Source organism: Podarcis raffonei, chromosome 7 (assembly GCF_027172205.1).
Source record: "Podarcis raffonei isolate rPodRaf1 chromosome 7, rPodRaf1.pri, whole genome shotgun sequence".
Taxonomy (NCBI): Eukaryota; Metazoa; Chordata; class Lepidosauria; order Squamata; family Lacertidae; genus Podarcis; species Podarcis raffonei.
This window is the reverse complement of record NC_070608.1, coordinates 49,294,284-49,316,300: the sequence shown is the minus strand read 5'-3', so window position 1 is coordinate 49,316,300 and position 22,017 is coordinate 49,294,284. Positions and strand designations below refer to the sequence as shown.

Below are 22,017 nucleotides of genomic sequence, written 5' to 3'. Positions count from 1 at the left end.
TCCCTGTAACGTTGCAGTGAGGGAACTGCCAGAAGGCCCTCGGCGCTGGACCTCAGTGTCCGGGCTGAACAATGGGAGTGGAGAATTCTACTGAAGAAAGCAAATGTTGCTGAGAAGGTAGGCAAAGAAAGCATTGCTGGGAAATAGAATGGGGGTGATATAGCCACAATGAAAGAGCAGGGGTTATAGTTTAGAGCATTAGGAGAGAAACAAGTCATTAGCAAATCATGTGTAAATCCGAGGAATGGAGAGAGAGAAAGAGGGATTGAAGCAGAGTGCTGCAGTTTTGCAGTGGGGCTGTCTGCACATCTTTTCTGATGGCATCTCAAAGGAATGCCTATAGCAATTGGAACCACATTTGAGACTTTATAGCTGTCATCAATTAGTTCCAGAAGAAAAGTTTTGGGTCAATTCTAGCTTAAGAATTCTTCTTTATTTTTCAATTATTTTTTGCAGTAGTGACCGTGCTTGTAACCAGTTTCACATAATTACTTAATAAAGCGCCATTGAATGGACATGCAAAATATTTACGTATCTGTGGTGAAATAGATTTCTTCCGTCAGTTAGGAAAGAATGTCAGCAAGAGAAATGCAATCTATTTTTCAACAGAATACTTTTAAATACTGTTTTACATTTTGTATTCTTCTATTCAAAGTCACAATGGCTATGTTTTCATGAGAAACAAGCAGAAGAACCTCCTGGCTGGTCAGACCAGGTCCATCTTGACAAGTATTCTGTTTCCAGTAGGGCCTGATGCAGATACTGATTTTAATGCAGACATGAATATACATGACTATAATATTTTGGGTCAAAACTACATGTTTCCCCTGTGGGTTTTTTTGTGGGAGGAGCTTTCTTTAACCCAAAACCAAGTGGGGAGCATATTACTTCCACAGCAGTCTAATCTTCTCAAGCTTCAGCTGGTCCATTATGTAGCACCCAGATTACTGGCTGGAGTTCTGTTTAGAACTGATATCATGTTTAAACTCATATATGTTTAAAACAGCTGCATTAGTCACCAGTTAGTTTGGGGGCCTAAATACACTAGTATTTAGAGTGTTAAATGATGTAGGTTCTAAATATTTGAAAGACTGCTTCATTCCCTACAGAACATTTTGTATGTTCAGATCTGTGGGCGTGGGCCACCCTCATTTGGGGTGGGGGTGACCCAGCAGAGGGCATTCTCTGTGGCAGGTCCTAAATTTCAGAATTTCCTCCCTACAGAAGTGTGTCTGACACCTTCATTATATAGTTTCTGTTTTATGCTGAAGACATTAGTCTTTGCTGCCTGTGACATCTTTCTATTACCCACCCTAGTCATGTTACTGTAATTTATTTTTAAATTGTTGTAATAATAATAATTTGCCCCCAAGTGGTTTTTTTTTGGGGGGGGATGCAATGGATGAGAAGATATTTGCATTTGTATATTCCCCTCTTGGGTGTCAAAGAGCTTGCAGAGAACAATTTGGAAAGGAAAAATATCTACTATGGAAAGAGATGTCCTCCAATGCAAACTTCCACATCAGTTTACAGCTTCTCACAACTGCGTTGGGTAAAGCAACAACAACTCTCAAAGAAACATTTACACATCTGAACATCATGTGCAGTTTGACCCCTTGTGTAACTTAGCTATAGGTCGTAATGGCTTTCCTAAATATATGAAGGATGAAAGCATAGGATGCATTTTGAGACCACACAAAATATAGAGCTATGAGGTTATAACCTTTCTCCTTTGAACTTCTTTCCTTTTCTAATTGTCAGTCCACGGGGACTCAGCTGAAAATGAGCTTAAATGCTTAATTGAGTTCAAAACCACTAGTCTCAGACTCTTCTGGAAACTGGACACCGTGCATAAACAGAAACATTAAATCAACTTGTTTTTTTTAAGGCTTTTATGGTCACATAGTGTGCTGGGTGAGGAAATCACCTCTGAAGTGAATCAGGTGTATTGTACAGAATCTGTCTGGCAAGGCTTGTTTCATTTCCTCTTTATTATTATTTTAAAATATAAAAACACAGCTAAAATAATTAAGGCATCTATGAAAAATAAGAGAACCTTGAAGATTTTTAAGTTGATAAAGCTGCAGAATTGGATGTGGAAGCCACATTTATACTACTAATATGGTTGAACTGAGTGGTAATTAAAAGCAAATGATTCCTGGATATGTTAGGAATGCTAAAGCTGAACAGAATTGATCTTATTCCAAATTCTTTACAGCAGTTTAGCGGCAGGATGATAAATCAAAGACCCAAAGTGAAAACCAGACAGATCTAAGCCAAGCTGCTAATTTGAGCACGTTTCCAAAGACTCAAGAGTTTGTTCAAGCACACAGAATATAGCATACTTTCCCTGCTAAAATGTCTTCTTTGTGGTCCTTAAGTAAATAGCATTTATTCACAATTAAATATAAAGACTGTCTTTATTCATAAATTCATATAAACTTCATACCCTTCAACAATATGATCCCAAATGCATGTGTGGCAGGGGAAACTCAGCCAGATGGGTGGGGTATAAATTATTATTATTACTGTTATTAGTGTAGCTGCATTAGTTAAAGCAGCACTTCCTAGTGGGGTAATAGCAGCATTTTGATTGCTCTCATGCAAAACATTTATTTCCAAGTATCAGGTGGTTTTGTGAAGAAAAGAAATGAGTAAAGGTAAAGGGACCCTTCCCTGACCATTAGGTCCAGTCGTGGCCGACTCGGGGGTTGCAGTGCTCATCTCGCTTTATTGGCCGAGGGAGCTGGTGTACAGCTTCCGGGTCATGTGGTCAGCATGACTAAGCCGCTTCTGGCAAACCAGAGCAGCGCATGGAAACACCGTTTATCTTCCTGCCTGAGTGGTACCTATTTATCTACTTGCACTTTGAAGTGCTTTCGAACTGCTATGTTGGCAGGAGCAGGGACCGAGCAACGGGAGCTCAACCAGTCACAGGGATTCAAACCGCTGACCTTATGATTGGCAAGTCCTAGGCTCTGTGGTTTAACCCACAGCGCCACACGCTCTCATGCAAAACATTTACAGTGGTAATTAAGTTCTTAACCTGAGGTACCACTGTATTTCCAAATATCAGGTGGTTTTGTGAAGAAAAGATATTTGTACGGTAGGGTAAATGAGTATGCAGTATAGGCCACATGCAGTTGTAGCCTAGATAATTTATTTACTTTGGGCATGCCAGGGGTGGGTGGAAACGCCCCACAAACAGATCAGTTGGCAGTGCCTTCTGGTTGTTGCAGTCAGGCCCCTTCAGAAGTCTCTAGGGAGATCCAGGCCAATTCTAGCTGTTAAAGAAACACAAAAGACAAAATGAGCCAAAAAATAGTGGTATGTTTATATAATCAATTGATTTGAGGACACATTCCTCATGTTCTGCTCTTGTGCCACCAGAACCAATATATTTTATTAATATTTATGAATATGTTAAGCTATTTAATATGACAATCTACAGCAAATAACAAACAAATTATGCCTTTACCAAATCATATATCTTATTTGCTTCAATTTGCATTCTTTGTTGGAATTCACACAAATAACGGTAAATTAGATAGATCCTGGAGTGATTCAATAACAGGACACTTTGTTATTTGTGATTCGTTAACAGGACAGTTATTAAGAATATGCACTCTTAACACAGTTTAATTGTGAAGAGGTTCTGCGTGTGGTCTGTCTTTTTCTAGATTTCCAATAGCCAAGGCTACAATTACAAAGCATTATTTTACACACACTGGGGAATGCTGCACAATATTCAGTGACTCACAGCTGGCACATAGTTTTAGGGATCAAGGAGACTGATTTAGACAAATATAATTCAGAGTTCGGCTAGGGACGCCGGTGGCGCTGTGGGTAAAAGCCTCAGCGCCTAGGGCTTGCCGATCGAAAGGTCGGCGGTTCGAATCCCCGCGGCAGGGTGCGCTCCCGTTGCTCGGTCCCAGTGCCTGCCAACCTAGCAGTTCAAAAGCACCCCCGGGTGCAAGTAGATAAATAGGGACCGCTTACTGGCGGGAAGGTAAACGGCGTTTCCGTGTGCTGCGCTGGCTCGCCAGATGCAGCTTTGTCACGCTGGCCACGTGACCCGGAAGTGTCTCCGGACAGTGCTGGCCCCCAGCCTCTTGAGTGAGATGGGCGCACAACCCTAGAGTCTGTCAAGACTGGCCCGTATGGGCAGGGGTACCTTTACCTTTACCTTAATTCAGAGTAGATATTACAAACTTGACCGTGTTGACCAGGAAACTCCTAGATGTATGAGAAACAGCTATGTCTTACCATTTTTGGATCACTGTGTGTGTGTGTGTGAGAGAGAGAACTCTGCTTTTGCATACTGAAATAGTGTTTTCAAAATCAATTTATCCAGATAGAAATGACAAAAGAAAGTAGAATTACACATTATGACAGATGGAGCTGCTGTGTTGAATTCTCCCCTTATGTAACACACACGTTGCAGCTTGTGGCCAGCTACCTCCTGCAGTGACATCAGCCCTCTAATTCCACCCATCAAATGATAGGGAAAGAAATGGATCCTTACGCCCTGGAATATGATGGCTTCAGGCCCAATCATTCCAGATCCAGGCTGTTGCTGCAGCAGCAGCCTGTCTGCGCCTCACTTTGCACCCTACATGTGTGGCAGGAGCTGCAGAAGCAGTAATGACCCAGCCAAGTTCTGCAGGGCTGGAGTCTTGATTGCTTCTTCTGTTTCTGATCATTTAGAATAGTTCAAAGCAAGTTAAATGGTTGACTTGGAAAAGTGATCAATTAAATAAGGCCTTTCAGAAGCATAGGAGTAGGTAGGATGCAGTTGTTATCCTTCTCAGTAGTTGCTCCCAGACTTTGGAATTGCCTCCCTAGAGAAGTTAGACTGGCTTCCTCATTGTGGTCCTCCTGCCAGCAGGTGGAGACATTATGGCTCCAGCAGGCTTTTCGGAACTGGCTGCTTTAAATGAAAGGGCTGGTGCCGTGCTGTTTTTATTGTAATTATTTGTATGGTCTTAATATAATTTATGTATATAGTTTTAATTCTATCATTTTTTAATTGTTTTTAATCCCCCTCCCCGTTTTTAGCTGGTTTTTATGTATTTTTTAATATCTCTAAGCAGCCTTTTCAGGGGAAAAGTTTGGGGTGGGTGGGAAATAAATAAATAAATATAAACCTTTCTCGGAAATGTTTGCTGAAAGTATGAGAATGTATTCTTTTTACAGGCAAATTAGAATATGTTTTTTAAATACTGGCCTGAACGTTTTTTTAAAAAAACAACTCCCTTAAACTTGTAAAATGTACTCATGAATAAAACTGGCAAATACTATATTGATGCATATATGCAGACACTAAATATAAATATTTCCCTTTCTTTTTTGCTACCTGGCACTTGTGCTTAACAGAAATTCAGTGCCAGGATCTTGGAAATGTCTGCAGTCTGGGCCAGGAATTTCAAGCAGAGCTGATATGGAAGCTAGTGAAGACCAGGAAGTGTGAAATAGACTGAGGTTGAAACATGAATTCTATATCATTTCTGGGTTATAACATCAGCTCATTCTTTATGTTCAAATAATTTTTGTCCTACACAATTTGACAAATCAGAATGGTAATTTGATCCAAAGAAGGAAGGAAAATATGGAAATAGAAGATTAAAAATAAAAGATTAAAGAAGAGAGAACCTGCTTTAACTATTTAAGGCTTAAGAGAGAGATGAGGGAGAACAGCCTCTTAAGAACTGATTTCAGAGAATGAAAGGGAAGCATTCAGTCTAGATAAATAAGATGCCACAGATAGCACCAGAAACAGTTGATGAATCCTCTATCCACAGAAATGTGCGTTATATCCCACACACACATTCAAAGCCACTGCCAGTGGATGTTCTCAGATTATTTTAGTGTGATTTTATTTTTATTTTTGAAATAATGCTCCAATTTTGCCACATCCAGGCTCAATCCTCATGTCAGTATTTTCTATGGGATGTCAAGTTGCTTTCTTAAAATATGTCAGAACATCCAGAAAATGAATGTCTCGCTCCTGTAACTTTACAGCTGACTTCAGCCATTGGAAAATAAATTACAATCAAATGATAGCAAATGCACTACATTTAAAAAAAAATTCATAGAGTGCAAAAAATTGTAGACTTGAGGTACAGATGAGCAGGAAACAAAGCATTTAAGAAAGTCAAATCCAGTTGACACAACTATTTCAGAGAAGACCTAGAAGGCAATGGCAGGCAACCCAGGGACAATTAGCACTTTTATAGCATTTAGATCTGCTCCTTAAACAAAATATTTAAAGACCAAGTACAAGTTTGGATCATTTATGAAAGTCTTTCAACTGCACAAAGCAGTCATTCAGAACATGAGAAGGAGACAGGCTTTATCAGAGTCGGAGAGGATTGCAGCTATCTTTGATGTTAATGCTATTTCCTGAAACTGGCGTTTTCAGTTTCTATACAGTGACCAGAGAGAAATAGAGGAACAGTACACAATTTCACATAACACCTCCCCAGTTTCTCTCACTCTGTGTCTGTCTTATTATGCCTCCCCCCCCCCACAAAATACTCAGGGATGCAAATGTGTGTTCAGGGGCCTGGGGCTCTTAGAAATAAGAATGCTAATTAGATAGGGCATGTTTATTTTATAGTTCCTTGCTTACAGTTATGCAGACCAGTGTTCTTCCGTCCAGAATTCCCTTTGCCCCATTTCCTAAGGTGGACTATCTCATGCTTAGCTCAGAGCATTCTGAAATCCTGGTCTTGATCAAGGAATGGATTGGTCACAAACATTACATCTCTCCTTTCCCCCTAACTATCAAACCACAAATATAATTGAAAACACAGAACACTTGAAAACACTTCTACAACTGTGTTACAAAAACTACAGCTATAACAATATTATACAGCTAAAGCCACAGAACAAAACCAAATAATTGCTGTATGGTTCACAATGGAACACAATGGTTGGCCCTCGCTGGGTACCTTTGACCACACGGAAAGGAGTTGCTGGACTTGGTACAGCAGGAGTACGCTTTTTATGAAGTTGCCATCATGCCTATGAGTTCTGAGCGGTGCTGTGAAGTAGGTTAATGATAGAAACATTTCTTGTTAATTTTGGGGGACCCCTTGTGCCGTGACCATTGTGCCACGTGCTGTGATTTGATATGGCACAGAATAGAAGAGCACTGAGAGTATATCGCGTGGCTTGAGATTGTATTGAGAGTATATCGCGTGGCTTGAGATTGTATTGAGAGTATATTGTGTGGACACAAAGGGCATCCCACTTTGAATGGCGTTTCTGTAGCTCTCTTACTCTGCTTCGTTGCAATATATGCCGTATCTCATTGGTGCAAATTCTTGTTTTATATTGCTTCCATCTGCGGTAGCAATATATAGAACTTCTGAATGTCCCTATAAACCTCTCAACCTGCCCATTTGCTTGTGGCCAATAAAGTGCAATGTTTCAGTGTTTGAATCCAGTATAGTCTGAAAATTAAGCAAAATGATGGTCCGTTTTTTACTTTGAGGATATGTTAGCTGCTTCTTGTTGGAATGTTTCTGGAGCACATGCACAGTTTCAGTTTCTTTAGTGGGGCTCCCTTTCTCAATTTTCTGGAAATGTACAGTATTTCTGGCATTTCATTTGCCTGAGCAGTGTCTATAGTGTTTTAGCAAGAGTCATCTGGGATTCTCATAAAATTTGCCTGAACATTATGTTGGCAGTGCATATTCTAAAACAGCTGAATAGCAGAATAAATATGAGTTGTTATATTGAATTAGTAAATGAATTAATTAAATGAGGTAGCTTTCAAAAATTGGCTCTTACAGTTTTTGCATTTTGTGTTTTGGGGGCAAAATAGACTAGTGCTGTTCAACAGTATGTATGTATGTATGTATGTATGTATGTATGTATGTATGTATGTATGACTTCACATTTGTTAACTTGGCAAAGATACACTTACTTTGGTATTGTGTTCCACATACCCCTCAACTAATTAAGGCCTCTTCAGCATCTTGGATAAGCATTGTCTGAAGAGAACTTATCAGTCAATCACTTTGATATTAAAATGTGGTGGGGGGTTGTTGTGATGGCCTTTCCTTCACATTCTATCCCCTGCATCTTCTAAGAATTTGCAAAACTCTTTTCAAAAATATATACATTTGTCATTGCAAATTAGTATTGCTTCGGTAGAATAGGTGACAGATGCAAGACACTGTTTGCCTCGTTTCTCATATTTCACAAAAATGCTAATGTTTAAATTCAAAGGAAAATGAGCTAATTTTTTGCCTTCAAAGAGTTCTAAAATTGTATGGAAGCAGACAAGCCAGACAACTTCGGCATTTTACATTTATTGGTACAGAATGGTTTCAAAGGGTCACAAAGTGAGATGTAGTTGATTTCTTCCTAGTCTAGATACCTGAATTCTTGAGTGCTTTAAAAAAATGACTTTCCAGTATCATTCCCATATAATTATTTTGCAGTCTTAATAAACTCTGTGGACCATTTGTAAGCTTGAGTTATAATTGCATTTTTTCAGGCCCCCCCCCAATGAGTTGCCTTATCCGTGTTAGCCTCATCTGTGAGGTCATGGAAAGCCTGCTACTTATCACTTTGTGGGGGAGAGATGCTAGCCATTCAGAAATGTGTTCTCTTGGGACTGAGATAGCAGAGTTGTGGAACACTAGTGGGAAATTGTGCTAAATATCTATGAAAGTATTTTTACATGGCATAAGCTCCACGGCAACAGAGGGCAAAAAATCCCAGACTTTCCCATTTGTTTTAAGTTATTCTCAGATCCATTTTGGAATCAAACACCTCAAGAGTTTTCCCTTGGGCTCTTCATGGGAAATCTTACCCAGAAGACCTAGACACCGATTCAAGAGCCTTTAAAATACTGAGTATAATAATCCTGACCTAACATGCCCTTCTCTGCCATTAGTTGGCTGTGCCTGCAACTCAACAATTTTATGGGCTTAATGGCTTGCTGCTAAGTACATCTTTTAAGGCTAACCAAAGTCAGCTGAATGAAACGGTTCTCTTAGTCGACATGTCTAATAGGCTAAAACTGGTTGTTCTTAACTCTTTCCAATACTCTCAACTTTTAAAACAGTTCTTGGTCTACAAACATAGTATAAACATCTGGTATAAATCAACACAGTTCCTTTAAAGTTTTTGGATCGAAGGTTATTTACACCTGATGAGAATCTGGACGTTTTAGTTTGAATTGTGCCAGGCTGAAAAGAAAAAGAGGCAACAGGAAGAGAAATCCTGAAATAATTTTTACTTTAAACTTACAAAGTTCGTATTAAAAAATTATGGTGCATTAACCAGAGAAAAAAGAATGGTCTCAGATAAGTTAAGGAAGAGAACAGAAATGTGTGTGGTGTTTATATAATACATCCAAAGCATGCTAAAATGAAAGCTAGAAGTAATTGGTTCCCAGGCGCCAAGTGAGATATCACCCAAAAATGCAATCGTTCTGCATACCATTTGTGGGTTGATTTCTTTTTCTCTGTGGCATCACTAAAAGAGGAAGAAGTAGGATAAGGAAAGCTTCAAGGCCAGGATAAGAACAATCATTTGCTTTCCTTTTGCTCCCATTATGAAAAGCTCAATTGTTTCATCTTACTGCTTTTATCATTTGGGAAAGGATACATTTAGCACATTGCAGCTCCAGATAAAGGAGGCATCAAAGGTACATGCAACATATAAGGAAGAGAGAGGAACGTTTTTCCAAACTGTTCTCTATTTCCACTCATTAAGATTCAGGTTTTTAATGCTTGTTTTCACCTAAGGATTAATATGTCACTTTGAAATCTGTATACCTCATACATTTTTTGTATTTTTTATATTAAGTTATATTGAATTTGGGCAGGAGATTCTGGGAGTTAACATGGTATTTCATTAAAATGCATAGAAGGAAAAAGAATGTTTGAGCTTTGGGGTTGATTAAACACAAAGAAAAGAAGATCAGTCACCTGAAGTGAGTGTAGCATGAAGAATTTTATTATTTTCATCTGTGGGATGAGAACATGAAAGTGATTAATAAATATGAGGTTCAGTGACTGGAAAGTAATGTAGAGTATTCCAAGACATTCAAGATAGTTTGTTGGCTTTCATCCAAGGAAATATATTGCATGTCTATTTTGCTTAATAGGACTTTATAGCAAGGCAAATTGTCTCATGCATTCCTGGATTCCATCTCTCCTTGCCTGAAGCAAGCCAGTTATATTCACCTTAAAACTCAGGGTCTGGAACACACTGGCACTGGCTCTTACTGCCACAAGCTATATTGACTGGGCCACAAACTTCTGCCACTGTTTTAGAGATGGGTTTCCCTTGGGCATGCAATGAATTTGCAAGTCTTCTCCTGTCTTACAGCTGTACTGAGGCAGATTGGAGCGTGGTAACCAGTCAAAAAACAGTTCAATTTTACATGCTCTATCTCAATCAGATTTTATTGCAGCATTGCATAGTAAGGACAATTAACATTATCTTGCAAAAAAAGGTACCGGGGGCCAATTCATCTGTTGTTCTTTAAAAGGGCACTATATCTAGGACAAATATCTCTTGAGGAGTGGTGTCATTTTTCCTTGGTGGAAGTATGCATGTCTCATACAGTTGTCTATTTCCTGTGTTTATTCTGGAGGTAGGGCTGTTTCACGTTTTTTTCTACATGCACAGTGTCCATTCTGGGCATAGGAACCATTATTAATATATGGCCACCATGTATGGCTTGCCTAAGATTTTTTGCTACTCTTAACAACTCCACTTTAAAATCTGAAATTCCACTACAGAGAATGCTGAGGTACAACTCTTGGGTCATGTGGTGCTTCAGCCAAACTCCACAAAACTTGCCACCTCAAGCAACTGCTAGGTTTGGTTATGCTGTATTTCCAACCCTCTATAAGCCTTCTTAAACCACATATTCTGGAGGCAAGCCCATTCCCATAGAGTGATTGGAACTAGAATGGTCTTAACTCCCTCCAATAAAAGGAAGCTTTCGCATCTACCATCACGCTCCAGGATTAACCTGCAGTCTGGATTACAGCACTTGATAGAAGATGCAGCCTGCATTAACTCAGGAAAGAACAAGAAAAGCCGGACTTGCAAGGGAAGTTTCAGCAAAACTAAAACTGACCGGAGTTACACAGGGGCTTCTCGTCATCGTTTTTTTGTTTAGTCTTCAATGTTTTCATTGTTGCAGAGCCACAGTGGAGATCCCCACGAGGGGCTGAAGATTTTAATCAATAGTGTTGCTTAAATGCTTTGTGCTAAGATACAGTTTTAGGCACACTTCAGTACTTCAAATTCTTCTATTCCCTTTTAAGAAAGTTACTTATATTCTTCTAAAAATATAAATATTATGCAGATAGTGTGCATAATGATCCACATTCTCAACTACTCAGTCTTGCATTTCCCTCTTTTGTTCATTTCGCAATTAACATTTGGTATCTGGGAGGTGGAGACAACACATGGCAACTGCTTCCTGTTAAAATACCCAGAGCTCTTCTAAAGACTAAAAAAAATACATCAAAGGTATACTGAAATAGGCAGCTGCTTGCCTGGGACTGAACAGCAAGGCTTGGGTCACAAAAGAACAAGTGTGTGTTCAAATAGAAATGGCACGACATATTATACGGTTTGTTTTTCCAAGAACGCTGTAGGATAGTAAATCATTCACTGGAATAAATGAATATGGTTATACTGAAAAGCATTATTAGTGCAAAAGGTGAAAAAAGGTATGGAAATACATTACAAATCTGGCCATGTATCAAATGTGGTTGCAACTGTGTAGAACCTGCAACGAGAAGGAAAAGACTTCCATTTTGCACAGCACAGAAGCCCCAGAGTCTGCCTTGGTTGCCTTAGCAAACCTTGGAAGTAAATATTACAGCACAAGTCAGGGATGAGAACCTGTTGTGGGGGCTGATGAAATTTGGAATCCAACAGCCTCTGGAGGATCACAGACTCCTCATCAGTGGCATAAGGTCACACTTGCATCCCAAGGGCTATTACAATGGCTAAGGTTGCTTGCCAAATTTTGGTTCTGTAAAAGAATCTGCCTGTTAAACTTTTATGCAGTGTAAGTGGAACACACAGAAATTCTGCCATTATTGTTTTCCCGCATGCTATAGAACCAGTAAGAGAACATGCCTCTAGGAGCTTCTAGACTGGGGACTTTTTAGCACTACAGTGGTACCTCTGGATGCGAACGGGATCCGAATTTTAGAATTCTACAAATGTTAGCATGCATAAAAGCAGAAGCTAAAAAAAATTGTTAATTTATGAAATGGCATGAAAGAGCCCAAGATAACAAAAAGGGGGAACTTTAAATTCCGTGGCCATGATCAGTCAAGGGAAGGTGGTAACTCTTGCTGTTGACACATAAGGAAAAAAGTGTTTCACTTTCACCTACTCTTAAGTACTATCTGTAGGCTGGAATTCACCAAATTACTTATTTATTTACAAATTGCTTCCCATAAAACATCCCAAAGTGATGTAAATATGCTCAAGTGTTTGAATATGCCCAGTGCAATTAAGTGGGGGGGAGGGGGAGCTTCCCCTTCCATTTCATATTCCAAAATGATTATTTTTATTTATTTGTACCCTGCCCTTTCCCCTGCTTTTGAAAGTTTCCAGTTTCAAAAATATGCGTCTGATGGCCCACTCATCTCTTAGGCACTATAAGTACTGAACCTATAAGGAAATTTGATTTGCTAGCAATTGACTATGTGTCTTACAAAGTTTCTATCAGTTTTACAAGGTTTCTGTTGGTTTTGTTTCAGAACCATGACCATTCATGTATAGCATGCAGGATCATCTATCGGTCAGATGAACACCACCCACCAATTTTACCTCCGAAGGCTGATTTGACTATTGGATTACATGGGGAATGGGCGAGCCAGCGCTGCGAAGTGCGTCCTGAAGTGCTCTTTCTCACCAGGCACTTCATCTTCCATGACAACAACAATACCTGGGAAGGTCATTACTATCATTATTCTGACCCAATCTGCAAGCACCCCACTTTCACCATCTATGCCAAGGGTCGTTACAGCCGGGGAGTACATTCATCCAGAGTGATGGGCGGAACAGAATTCGTGTTTAAAGGTAAGATCATTAGTTTTCAACCAAAGCTCTTTCCAAAGTACAGCATAATTTTTATAGCACGTAGCAAAACAAATATGTGGAGGGATTAATATCATATCAAATTGCCCCACATGTTCTTGGATATCCATCTCACAGTAGACCAGCTCAGTTTCTTGTAGCCATGCAATGCTTTATTTAAGCTTCCTGCTGCCTTCAAGTAGGACTATATTCCCGTAGTTCTCATGATTCCTGCCTTGTGCTGCTGCACTAAGTTGAATGGCCCAGACTGGCCAGGGAAGGGGAATCAGTAAGCATTATCAGGTATTTTGACAGATAGGAGCCAGACTCTCAGATTTCTGTAATAGACCACCTCTTTCTGTGACGCTTGTATGATGCTTTTGGGTGGTCTTTGGAAGAGGGGTTGGGCAGTTTCTAAAGCCTTTAAAAGCTGTTACACGTCTTTGTTCTGGGTCCTCACCACCTTGCAGGGGTGGAAGCTCTGTTGCAAACGAAAATAAAGATCTCCCTTCCTTCTAAAGAAAGAAAGAAACTTGCTGCAAAGCAGCAAGGTCAAATAGTGTCAAATAAAGGGCAAGTACTTAAAGCTTGGAAGTAGTGTAAGACAGACTTGAACTAATTACCAAAAAATCAAGTTAAGATACCTGTTATGAAACAATGGAATTAAATTCAAAAGTGTTGTAATCACAGCCAACTGTGTTAAATAAATATAAAACGTGGATCAGTCACCTTAAAGAGACCTTAAAGTTCTCCTTGGCTTTTAAATAGAACCCCAGGGATAACTGAGCTACAAACAGTTCTTAAAAGAATCAAATGAAAAAGGCACATGGCAACTATAAAATGAAAGGTGGTTGTGCCTAAAGAGTAAGCCTGCGAGTTCTTTTTCCGAAATGGTGAGAGAACACACCAAACTCCTGCAGAGTTGAGAAACAAAAAGCCTTCACTCCTAACATCCATGACAAACTTGGAGACCTTGCCCATCACTTTTATAAAGGCATTCCTGGGTTTGTGATCAATTGGTGGGCATTCCAGTCTTAAGCATAGACCATAAAAGCTAACCTATGAAGTCAAAGGATGAAGTCAAACATAACAAATCTAAACAGGGCTGCTTCTGTGTTGAAATGACATGCAAGGGGGCCTGGATTTTTGTTAGGATTTGTTGAATTGTTCATATAAATTTATTAAAATATGCCACCCAAACTTGAAACTGGACCAACTTAAGTTTGTTTGGAATTCCCTTTCTTGAGGCCCTTTCAGTTCAGCTGGAACTCAAAACAAAATTGTTTAAATTACTTTTAAATTAAATCTAGTCAGTCTTTTCAGGATTAGGAGAACTTGGCTGATATAAATCAAGGTTGTTTTTTTAAAGCTCTGAAGTTTATAGATTATCCATTCCTCAAGATGTTGCACACATGAAGCTTTAAAAGTGTGGATAATATATGATGGTAATGGAGCTGACATTTTCTGAGGTTTTTGGTTTCCATTTGGAACTGGTTACTTCATTAGCTTTCTGACCAAGTATATGTTAAAAGACATAGCTTTATATCCTGGCTACAGAACAATTTTTAAATGAAATTTGAGTGCAGTTTTATAGCGTCCTCTCTCATGAAAACCAACTTGGTTTTATTTGTAGGCTTGCCTGGGGCAGCAGGGTTGTGAAATAGAAACTGTTTAATCTCTTGCCTTTCCTATCTAGACATCAGTCTTTTTTTTCTTTTCTTTTTTGGTGGAACTTGCTTTCCCCTCTCCTTGAAGACTTAATTATGTGAACCAATGTTAGTTCATTTGCTTAGCATGCCCACAACACAGAAGCTAAAAATGTTTGTGAAAATTGAACAAGTAACTGACCCAATTTATTGTCCCCAGCTCATTATATAAATACATTTGAGTTTTACACTTTGAAAAATAGGCGTATTAAAATGTTTGATGACATTTAGAGGCTTAAAAAGAAATCAAGAGCATCAAACTGGAAAAATGATTTATAATTAATTTCAAATAAATTTGCACCTTATTTTAAAAAGTGTATTAATTTTTGTGCTTACTTTAATGAAGCTTTATTGAGCAACTGGATAGCTGGGGGTATATGTGTATGGAAACAAATTTCTATGAATGTATGTTTAAAGCTTGGATTGAGAGCAAAGTACTGGATCAGCACCCTGTGGCTGTTTTCCCTGTAAAATAACTGTCAGAATTAAGCGTGCTTTTTTTTTTTAAAGAATGTTAAATGTAGCTTTATGTTATATTTAGATCAGAGATCAGAACCACTCTAGTAATCACATGATCTAATCTAATGAGTAAAGGTATAAAGTAATTGTTATTGTTCCTAAATCAAAGATTGCAACATGTCCTCACCTTTGATGCTAGCATGTGCATAAGGAAGTTAGGGCAATAATAGACAACCCCCCAATCCAGAGGCGGCTTACGGGTACAGGAACTCCATTTTAGCTCAGAACTCTCTTGCTTATAAACATGTGAGTGCATAAGCTTTGATTCAAGTCCTCCGTTGAAATGAATGTCAAAGAGATGTAAACACTGCTAACAAAATTAAATGCTTGCATTGGTCATGCTCATTAAAACAAGAAAAAATGAGGATATGTTCATGCCTTGCTGAAATATTTGTTCATGGCCAAGGGTCAGTAAATCAATCAAGATTGGCGGTTTGCCGTCTTCCTTGGTGTAGCCTTTCCACGCACATACGTGTTACACAGCAGTTGCATGATTTCATATTTTAAGGAAATTTAAACCTTAACATTGTCCAATAGCTGTAAAGCAGTCATGTGATAGTCCAGTGACAATGAGAAGTGAAGCATGCCAAGGAGGAATACATATACCATACAGACCAGCAATGGTTACTATAGAAGAGGAGGTGATGCAACCTGTTTTGTATATCATAAGGTAGAGTAGCATATTAAATCTAGGTCATGCCCAAGGACTAATTCCTTTGAACACTGTCAAGGCTGAGCTACAAGAAATGGCACTTTTTGCAAGTCTCCAAACAGCAACAGAAAGCAAACCAGCACCGCACTAGACAATTTTGTTACTCAGGGAGTGAGCAAAAAAGTGTTTGCTCATTGCGGGGCAGGGAGCATGGTTCTCTTGGCTGAGGTCACCTATCTCAACAGTTCAGGAAGCCCTGTCCTCACTCTCAGATCAGCTTTGTTTCCCATGATGTCACCACATTCACTACATTATCCCTGATTCAATAGGAAGAGAGGAGAAATGAACGGCAATGTACAGGCATACAAAGTGACCATAAAGATAAAATGGGTGATTTGCAAAAGCAAAATGGCTACCTTGAGAGCTTGTTTTCTGGCACCGCTCAAATTATTGAGCATTGTTACCACACTGAGAATTCAGCAGTGTCATTAAATCTATGTAGAGTCATATCTCGAAAGTCAAACGCCTTGCGAGTCTAACGTTTTGGCTCCCGAATGTCACAAACCTGGAAGTGAGTGTTCAGGTTTGCAAATGTTCTTTGGAACCCAAATGTCCGACGTGGGTTTCTGATTGGCTGCGGGAGTTTCTTGCATCCAACTGGAAGCTGCACCTTGGTTTCTGAACATTTTGGAAGTCAAACAGACTTCCGGAACGGATTCCGTTCAACTTCTGAGGTACAACTGTGTCTGATTTACATTTTGCTCACCCTTAAAATTGACTTATGATTATTTTCATCTAGTCAAAACAGAGAGCACTGCTGCAAGAAATTCCCACAATAAGCCAACCATGTACCTTACTAGTGTTCCACTACTAAATACTAGATCTGAGAGCATATTTATTCAACTCACTAACTTGTGGACATTGTTCTAAGAGCCACTAGCTTAGATAAATTGGGGATTGAGACACATTCAGAAGAGGATAGATCTGTTAATAGTGATTAGTTATGATTTACAGGAAGCTTACCTGTGAAAAAGCAGTTGCTGTGGGCAAATAACGGGAATGGTTGTTGCTTGTACTTTTCTTAAAAGTATCTGGCTGGGCACTGCTGGAACAGGATGCTGAACTAGAAGGGCCCAGGAACTAATGAGCAGGGCTCTTCTTATGACTTCACTTGCAACTCTTACTGGTTTTGGTTTTTAACCACTTTTTTTCTTTCTTTCCATACACTTGAGTTACTCTTCACATTTATAAAGGCTCAGTTCAGAAGCAAATGCTGTGTCTTTCAAGGTCAACGGGTTTAGAAACTTCTACAGAAGAGAATCAAGCTCTTCCTGAAATAGAAATCTGGCTGTTGACAAAATCATATTACCTCAAGGCACAATTAACAGTCCCTTCTTTGTTTTTTTGCAGTGAATCATATGAAGGTTACACCCATGGACATAGCTACTGCCTCTCTACTGAATGTCTTCAATGGAAATGAGTGTGGGGCAGAAGGATCATGGCAAGTTGGGGTGCAGCAAGATGTTACTCACACCAACGGCTGCATTGCTTTGGGAATTCGCCTGCCGCATACAGAGTACGAGATCTTCAAAATGGAGCAGGATGCCAGAGGGAGATACTTGTTGTATAATGGCCAGAGACCTAGTGATGGATCCAGTCCAGACAGACCAGAAAAGAGAGCCACCTCATACCAAATGCCCTTAATTCAATGTACTTCATCCGCACCAAGAGTAGATGAAACTTTAGAAGAAAACAAACTAGGATGGTACAGCAGTGGAGCACCAGCAAAAAATCCCTGTGCTTTTGTTTTGGTTATGATGCTGGCTGTTAGTACTGTGCCAACGTTGGGCATTTACAGCTAGAACTGCATTTTCAAATGACTCCTATCAGGGCAAGTGTAGGACTTAGGCTACATGGGGAGATGATGTCATAAAGCATCTTAACAGACAAAAAAAGAACATTTTCTTGATGCCTGAAGAACTGTTGTTCCTTTTATCCTCCTTGAAGAATCATGAATAGCACCAGTTTGCTTCTGCTTTGAACTCCATCCAATCTGATCCATGGCCTGAAATGACTGCACAACAGTAATTGCACTTTAAAACTGCAGTTCTTCACCCTTCACCCTGTCTTCAGTTTGTTCTTTGGAAGAAAAACTTATTGGGCTGAACTATCCTACACAACTTTTCATCTACCAACTGTGCTGTTGCAGTTGCTCCTACTCCCCAAATCAGTTTCATCTTTGAATTTGATTATCTAGAATTATGCTTTTATCGTATTGTGTCAATACTGATAAACTGCATTGTTCTTATGTTACAGTGTATATAATGTATATATGAAAAATCCAACTAAGGATGTATCTTAAATACACTTTTATAGAGTTTACATAAAATATTAAATGATCTTTAGGATCAAGAATGCTGATTGGAAAATCTCAAATTAAACCTGCACAGATAATTTAAATGATTGTATATATAGGTGGTGAATTTAAGAATAATCAGAGATTTAGAGTGACATATGGCGCCAATGTTCTTTAATAAGTTGCCCAACTTATCACAGTTCAAAGCAATTTCAGGGGTCCACCAACCACTTTCCATCAACTTTGAAAAAGCAAAGACAAAGGGAAGAAAGCAACAAGATCTCTCAAATATAGAAACCAAGGTGAATTGCACCATATCTTCATAAGAAATTCAGGATAGTGGACTGTTTGCCAAATGCAATGCACTTGACATTCATTTTATTAAACTGGGCAATTCAATAAAGCAAGCAAGGCTTAATCTTTATCTTTATATATTTATTTTTGCAAGACTTTTTTTTAAAGAATTCATAATAAGATGTGGCAAAAATGGAGTTTAACTAGGAGCGGGATGCTAGCCAAGTCTGTTTCCTTTTATTGGTGAAGTAGACAAACTGAATATTAAATGATTCCTTTTTTCACTGGGAATGGGACTTGTAAACTCCATTGCTTTAAATCAGGGACAGGGAAACCTATCGCTTTCACATTGTTGGACAGAACCCCAACCAGCATGGTCATTGATGATGGGAGTTTAGTCCAGCTACACCTGGAGGGACAATTTCCCCACCCCTGCTTTAAATTCTCAGGAGCCTCTTTACATAATGCCACAATGACAAGGCCAGGAAAACATCAAAAGATACTCTCCCTAAATACCATCTTATTTAAAACCAGCAGTTTGAAGAACAAATTATCTCTTCTCTTTCATGCATGTGTATTCACATATAATTTATTGACATGTACAAGGGGGACAAGTTTCAAATCCACTGGTGAAAAATAGCAATGGGTAAACCAAGCCACGGTGTTGGGTCCCTTAGTATAATAGGAAGTGTTCTGTCATAAAATGCAAACTTACAAATTGGGACGTATGATAAGAAGGAAAGGAGCAATAAGAAGCTGCAGAGGGAAGGTGGCATAAAGAAACTTTTCTCCCTTCTGTACATAGAAGCATAAGATCAGAGTCTTCTATCAACAAAGGGACACAACTATATACAACCTGTGGTAAGGCACAACAAACAGAAAGTGAAGGATGCAACTGAGTCTACAAAATATTGGAAAAGGGACCATTCTTACCAGCAGAATTATAGTTCTAATGTATAAACATTCACTGGAAGCTGCTGCCATGGGCTTCCTTTCTCCACTTATTTTTTATCATCTGCAGAAGTGAAAGGGGAACTCATTTATGCTGAAGTAAGCAGAGATACAATTCAGAGAGAGATCTTGTACTTTTGACAATGACAGTGAAAAGCACCATGTGCAACACCTGTATTTCCACATCTGCCATAACTAGATGTGAGAAACCTCTGCATATATTTGGTTCTGGGCTGCAGATTCTTTGACTGTTCTGCCACAGGGTAGATTATGATTCCTGAATTGGGAATCTGCTACAAAGCTTCACCTGTCCATCAGCCCTCCCTGCCACCTAGAATAATAGAATCTCAGAATTGTAGAATTCGAAGGGACCCCAAGGGTCATCTAGTTCAGGAATATCAACTAAATCATACATGGCATATGGCTGCCCAACATCTACTTTAAAACCTCCAATATCCTCCTTAAATTGTGGTCCTCAGAACGGGGCACAATACTCCAGGTGTGGCCTGACCAAGGCAGAATAGAGCAGTACTTACTTCCCTTGATTTGCTCCTGCATAGCACTGATGAGTCATGTTAAGCTTGGGGGTCCTTTCCACATGTACTATTGACAAACCAGATGTCCCCCATCTTATAATTGTGCAGTTGTTCATGCCTAAGTATAGAACCTTACAATTGTCCTTACTGAAATCCATTTTGGCCGTTTTCCAATCTTGTTAAGGTCATCTTGAATCCCGATTCCGATGCCCCTGAATACTTTCATCCAAGTCATTTATAAAGATGTTGAACAACAACAGGCCCAGGACAGAACCCTGTGGCATCCCATTTGTCACGTCTTTTCCAGGATGACAAGAAACCATTAGTGAGTACTCTTTTGGTTTGGGCAGTCAACAAGCTGCAAATACACCTAACAGTTACCTCTTCCAGTCCACATTTTGCCAGCTTCTCTGCAAGAATATGAGGGACTTTGTCAAAAGCCTTACTGAAATCAAGATACACTATGTCCACAGCATTCCCCTGATCTACCATGCTTGCAACTATTTTTTTAAAAAATGACTCTTCTGGCATGACTTGCTTTTGAGATACACATGCTGGGTCTTTGTAATCAAAGCATCTTTTAATTATCTGTTCTAGGGCATTTCCTGGTAAATGTTAAGCTGATTGGTCAATAGTAACCTGGGTCTTCTCACCACCCTTTTGAAGATGGGGACATTTGCCTGCCTGGAGAACAGGTGAAATATTTCTGCCTTCTGCAAAGACTTCATCTGTTCTCCAAGAATTCTCAAAGATTATAGACGCAGGCTCTGATATCAAATGTGCAAGCTCCTTTACTACTCTTGGGTGCAGCTCATCAGGCCCTGGAGATTTGAATTCCTTACCACCTGGTTTACTATGTTGAGCTGCAGCTCCCTCCCCTCCTTGCATTGTTTGTTATGCTTTCATCAGGTTAGGCACTGGCTTTCCTTTTGGGTGAAGGCAGAGGAAAATAGGTGTTGATCAGTTCCGCCTTCTGTCACCCAATAGCATTTATCTTCTCCACGCAAGAGATCTACTACTTGCTTGTTCTTCCTCTTGCTTCAAACACAACCAAAGAAACTTATTATTATTTTAAACCTCTCTTGCAAGCCTGAGTTCATTCTGAGCTTTGGCCTGCCTGACCTTCTCCCTGCAACTGTATACTCTTCCTTCCTGATTTCTCCTTCCTTCCATTTCTTATACATTCCCTTCTTACACCTCAGCTCATCTGTAAGCTCCTTATGCAGCCACACCCGTTTAGGTGCCTCCCACTTTTCTTGTTGCAAATTGTCTGCATTTGTGCCTTCAATATTTCACCTTTAAGAATCACATACTGGGCTCCCTTCTCTTCTGAGTATTTCTGACCACAGTAGTTCCTTAAGATTTTTGAAATCAGCCATCTTAAAGTCCAGAATGCATGTTGGACTACACTCGGTTTTCTCTTGCCTCTGAGGACATGATCAGTTTTTCCCAAGGTTCCCTGTACTTTCACTTTGTTGAACAGTTCCTCCCTATTGGTGAGTACCAGGTCCCCTTGCTGCTGCTTCCACTTTCTGGGAAGTGAGGGAATTGAGGAATTTGTTGGATGTTACCTTATTGGCAGAGTTTGAGTTCCAACAGATACTGAAATGGCTGGAAGTCTCCCGTGACTATACCACTTCTTTTCAATAGTTTGGTAAAGTGCTTTAGGAAGGCACCGTCCAGGTTTGAAGGCATGTTTGACTGGGAAGTTGGAACAGAGTAGAGCTGGGGGCAAGTTTGAGATTTTAAGGTGGTTGTATATTTGCATAAAACCAAGGGTGTGTTTTTTAAAAAAGATATTTTATTTTTGTAACATTAAAAAACTATATTTTCTTCCCAGTTTTCTTCTCTAGTTTAAAGTGCCAGGGAAGTTTCAGTACTTGTTGAAAATGTTGATTAAATAAAGAGTAAATGAAACCAAAA

General features: G+C 39.4%; 1 protein-coding gene across 1 annotated transcript in view; it reads left to right on the top strand.

Moving 5' to 3' along the window:
• The window catches only part of APCDD1 (APC down-regulated 1), a 36,788-nt gene extending 14,771 nt beyond the window's left edge, over positions 1 to 22,017 (top strand). The window contains exons 4-5 of the mRNA XM_053396549.1: positions 12,762 to 13,083; positions 17,368 to 22,017. Of these exons, the coding sequence (XP_053252524.1) occupies positions 12,762 to 13,083; positions 17,368 to 17,819 (774 nt within the window). The 3' untranslated portion in view covers positions 17,820 to 22,017. The remainder of the gene's footprint in view (positions 1 to 12,761; positions 13,084 to 17,367) is intronic.